The 3745-nt window shown below is 38.4% G+C and overlaps 1 protein-coding gene and 1 non-coding gene across 3 annotated transcripts in view; both read left to right on the top strand.

The window, feature by feature from the left end:
• The first annotated feature begins 9 nt into the window (after positions 1–9).
• trnar-ucu lies at positions 10–107 on the top strand. Its single transcript has 2 exons — positions 10–46; positions 72–107. It is a non-coding gene; the product is annotated as a tRNA-Arg (tRNA).
• A 3116-nt stretch (positions 108–3223) lies between these two features.
• Positions 3224–3745, top strand: part of alg14 (ALG14 UDP-N-acetylglucosaminyltransferase subunit) — a 9733-nt gene continuing 9211 nt past the window's right edge. For both annotated transcript variants that reach the window (XM_034861928.1, XM_034861927.1), the window contains exon 1: positions 3224–3437. In XM_034861928.1, the coding sequence (XP_034717819.1) occupies positions 3293–3437 (145 nt within the window). In that variant the 5' untranslated portion in view covers positions 3224–3292. The remainder of the gene's footprint in view (positions 3438–3745) is intronic.

Genomic DNA, 3745 nt, shown 5'->3' with positions numbered 1-3745 from the left:
GCTCTTGTAGGCTCTGTGGCGCAATAGACAGCGCATTGGACTTCTAGTACTAGCATATCTCTCAAGAAGCTATTCAAAAGTTGTGGGTTCGAGTCCCACCAGAGTCATCTTTTAAAGGTTCGGAATGATCACAAAACACAGCCACTTTCACAGTATTTCAACTCAAAATGTTTCCTTAATAGCTTAATGCATATTGTTGTCGTTTATTTGAATTAATGGCCTACAGTTGATACAATACACCTTTAGTAAACCTGTAATAAGAAAGCACTGATAACAAAAGTATTACATGTTGAATTAGTATCTCATGCTTTGTTTCTGTGACAATAGCCGACAGCTCTTGTAGGCTCTGTGGCGCAATGGACAGTGCATTACACTTCTAGTACTAGTTAATCTCTCAAGAAGTGATTCAAAGGTTCTGGGTTCAAGTCCGAGCAGAATTTTCCTTTAAATGTGCCATCTGATCACAAAACTCAGCCACTTTCATAGTATTTCAACTAAGCTAGTTACCTTAATATCTAATGTTATAATGTGGTTGTTTCTTTGAATTAATGGCCTTCAGTAATTATATTACATAAAGGTCCTTTAAACTTTATTATGAAAGCAGTGACAACAAAAGTATTACAAGTTGAATTAATATCTTCATGCTTTGTTTTTTGGTGACAATGGCAGACTTCTCTTGTAGGCTCTGTGGCGCAATGGACAGCGTATTATACGTCTAGTACTAGTTAATCTCTCAAGAAGTAAATCAAAGGTTGCTGGTTCGAGTCCCACCAGAGTCGTCCTTTAAATGTTCCATCTGATCACAAAACACAGTCCCTTTCATAGTATTTCAACTCAGCATGTTTTCATACTATCGGATGGCGTATTGTTGTTGTTTCTTTGAATTATTGGCCTAGAGTAATCATTTTACATATTGGTCCTCTAAATTGCACTAAGAAAGCAGTGTTAAAAAAAGTATTACATACTGAATTAATATCTTCATGCTTTGTTTTTTTGGAAAATGTCGTTTAGCACTCGTACGCTCTGTGGTGCAATGGACAGTGCATTGGACTGCTACTAGCTAATCTCTAAAGGAGTGATTCAAAGATTATGGGTTTGAGACCCATCTGAGTGGTCCTTTAAATGTTGCATTTGATCACAAATTAGACTAGTGTACTAATGTTACAGCATGTTTCCTTAACATCTAATAGCGTATTGTGGTTGTTTTGTTTATTTAATGGCCTACAGTAATTATATTACATGTAGGTCCTTTAAACCTTTACTAAGAAATAATTGATAACAAAAGTATTAGATGTTGAATTAATACCTTCATGCTTTGTTTTTTGTGACAATGGCATTTTACTCCCATAGGCTCTACAGCGAGATGAACTTCTAGTACTAGCTATTCTCTAAAAATGTGATTCAAAGGTTGGGAGATCGAGTCCCACCCGAGTCGCTATTTACATATTCAATTTGATCAGGCAGTGGTCAACCTTCAAACTGTAAGCAGTCACATGACAACAAGAAGAACGCATTTTGAGAAACAGGCTGTTTTGGTGTACTAGCTATCATCATCTGCAGAAGCAGCGCGGAGAAATCCAATCAGACCAATCCGTCCCGCGTATTTTAATGCCCTTCCTTCTGCAGAGACAGTGCTCGAGTGAAGGACAAGGCCTTGCGTGCGTGTGTGTGTATGTGTGTGTGCACCTGTAGCGTTGCGACACCGCCGCTGCTGTTCTGTCAAAGAGCCGCACAATACACACACACGCGCGCACAGATGAGCGTACACTGTGAGACTACACTGCATGACAGTTACCAACATAGATATAGAACAATCTATGGTTACCAACCTGTCATCGAGCTTCCCTGTTACCGCTGAGACGCAGATCAACTGCTAGTTGTCCATCCTGATGCTGCTGCTGCTGCTGCTGCTATTCAACCTCTCCGTTGTCTGGTCACATGCTGCGTTCGCGTCCCGTGTGGAAGATCGGAGATAGCACTTTACATCTGGAAATGACGCGTCTGTGTTTTGTTTTTTTTGCACAATATGGATTAAATCTAGATAAGATATATAAAGTGCTATTTTTGCACTACTTTGGTAGTTGCGCAGGGTTGAAAGAAGTGTTCAAGTCCTTTACTCAAGTAAAAGTTGGCTACTAATACCACATTGTAATAATACTCTGTTAGGCCAATAAGTAAAAGTCCTGTCATTTGAGTGTGTTAATATCATCAGGCAAATGTACCTATAAAGTATTTAGGGTAAAAGTAAATGATGCAGAAACATCCTCTTATTTGGAGTGTAAAGAATCCAAACAGTTGTGTGTTTAATGGTCTAAACGTCTCAGCCGGACTTGTTGGCCCTTATATTGTTGGCTAGTTTCATTTAGAATAAAACATCCCACTATATAAACTACATGTGTTTATGAGCAGAAATCTTACTGTGTAAAGTAACTAGTAGCTAAAGCTGTCAGATGAATGTATTGTAGTAAAAAGTACAATAATTCTCTAAAAAAAAAGCTAAAAAAGTGGCATAGAGTAATTATTACTCTATTATAGAGTATAATTACTTGAGTAATTATGTTTAGTTACATTCTGCCACTGCTGAGCTCATACCTGGATGTCTGTAGGCTGCTCATCCAGATCACCTGAGTTGTAGGCACCAGGTGTTCTCTAAAGGAAGAGAGGAAGTAGTTCTGTTGAGGTTACGGTTCAATCACACTGACGTGAAAGAAATACTGGGGAAAAGTACATAGACAAGTAGGCTGTGTTCAGGTTGAAATAATGCTGAAAATGCTGACCCCGTAATGATGCAGTGTGTCAAATATAACAGGGTTTCTGCAGGTTTTATTAAGTCAAATGTAAGACTTTTTAAGACCCTTTATGGATGAAATTTAAAACCTATATCATGACATCAAAAGTAGGCCTATAACAAAATGCGGAGCCACAAAAGTACTTGCATATTAAATAAATGTATTGAAATTCGATAATAGTATCACATTTAAGATGTTTTAAGGCCTAAGTTTTGATTTAGAGAGTCATAGAGACCCTGTATAATGAAGAAAGGGTAAGTTTACAACAAACGGTGAGAGGGGCTAGACGAGGATGAGATTTGGAGTAATTAATTTCTTTAAAAAAATCAGATTGTATTAAAGAATATAGTTTTTTAAAGTGCATTCAATTTGTGCAGACTGATGTCGAGTAGATAGTGTGCTACCTATTCCGGTACGACAGGTGGCGGTATGCATCTCTAAGTTGGTGTGATACCACCATTCAAACTGGTCCGCTTTGATCCTACAGAGCCGCCGTAGCCGTCATGGCGGTTCTGGTAGCAGCTGTGTTCGCTATAGTACTTACATGTTTGTTATTTATTATCAGGTTATATATTGTCGTAAAGACTGGACCAAACTGTAAACCTGGAAGCAAAGGTCCGGTCGCTGTTCTCGTTGTTGCAGGATCAGGTAACGTTTATGACAAATAACTAACGTTAACGTTAACCTAGAACACTGAACAACAGTCACGTTAAATACGTCTCTGTCGTCAAACAACGTAACAAACAACTTAACATTTCAACTTGTCAGACATATTCTGAGTTCATAAGAGTGAACCATGTATGTAAACGCGAACAAGCAGAATGCGTTTTTAAGTCCTAGCTTACTTCCCTAGCTTCCAAGGCATTCTCACGGATCAGACTATATATATACACTCACCGGCCACTTTATTAGGTACACCTGTCCAACTGCTCGTTAACACTTAATTTCTAAGCAGC

Source organism: Etheostoma cragini, chromosome 22 (assembly GCF_013103735.1).
Source record: "Etheostoma cragini isolate CJK2018 chromosome 22, CSU_Ecrag_1.0, whole genome shotgun sequence".
Classification (NCBI taxonomy): Eukaryota; Metazoa; Chordata; class Actinopteri; order Perciformes; family Percidae; genus Etheostoma; species Etheostoma cragini.
This window is presented reverse-complemented; position numbering and strand designations above follow the sequence as displayed.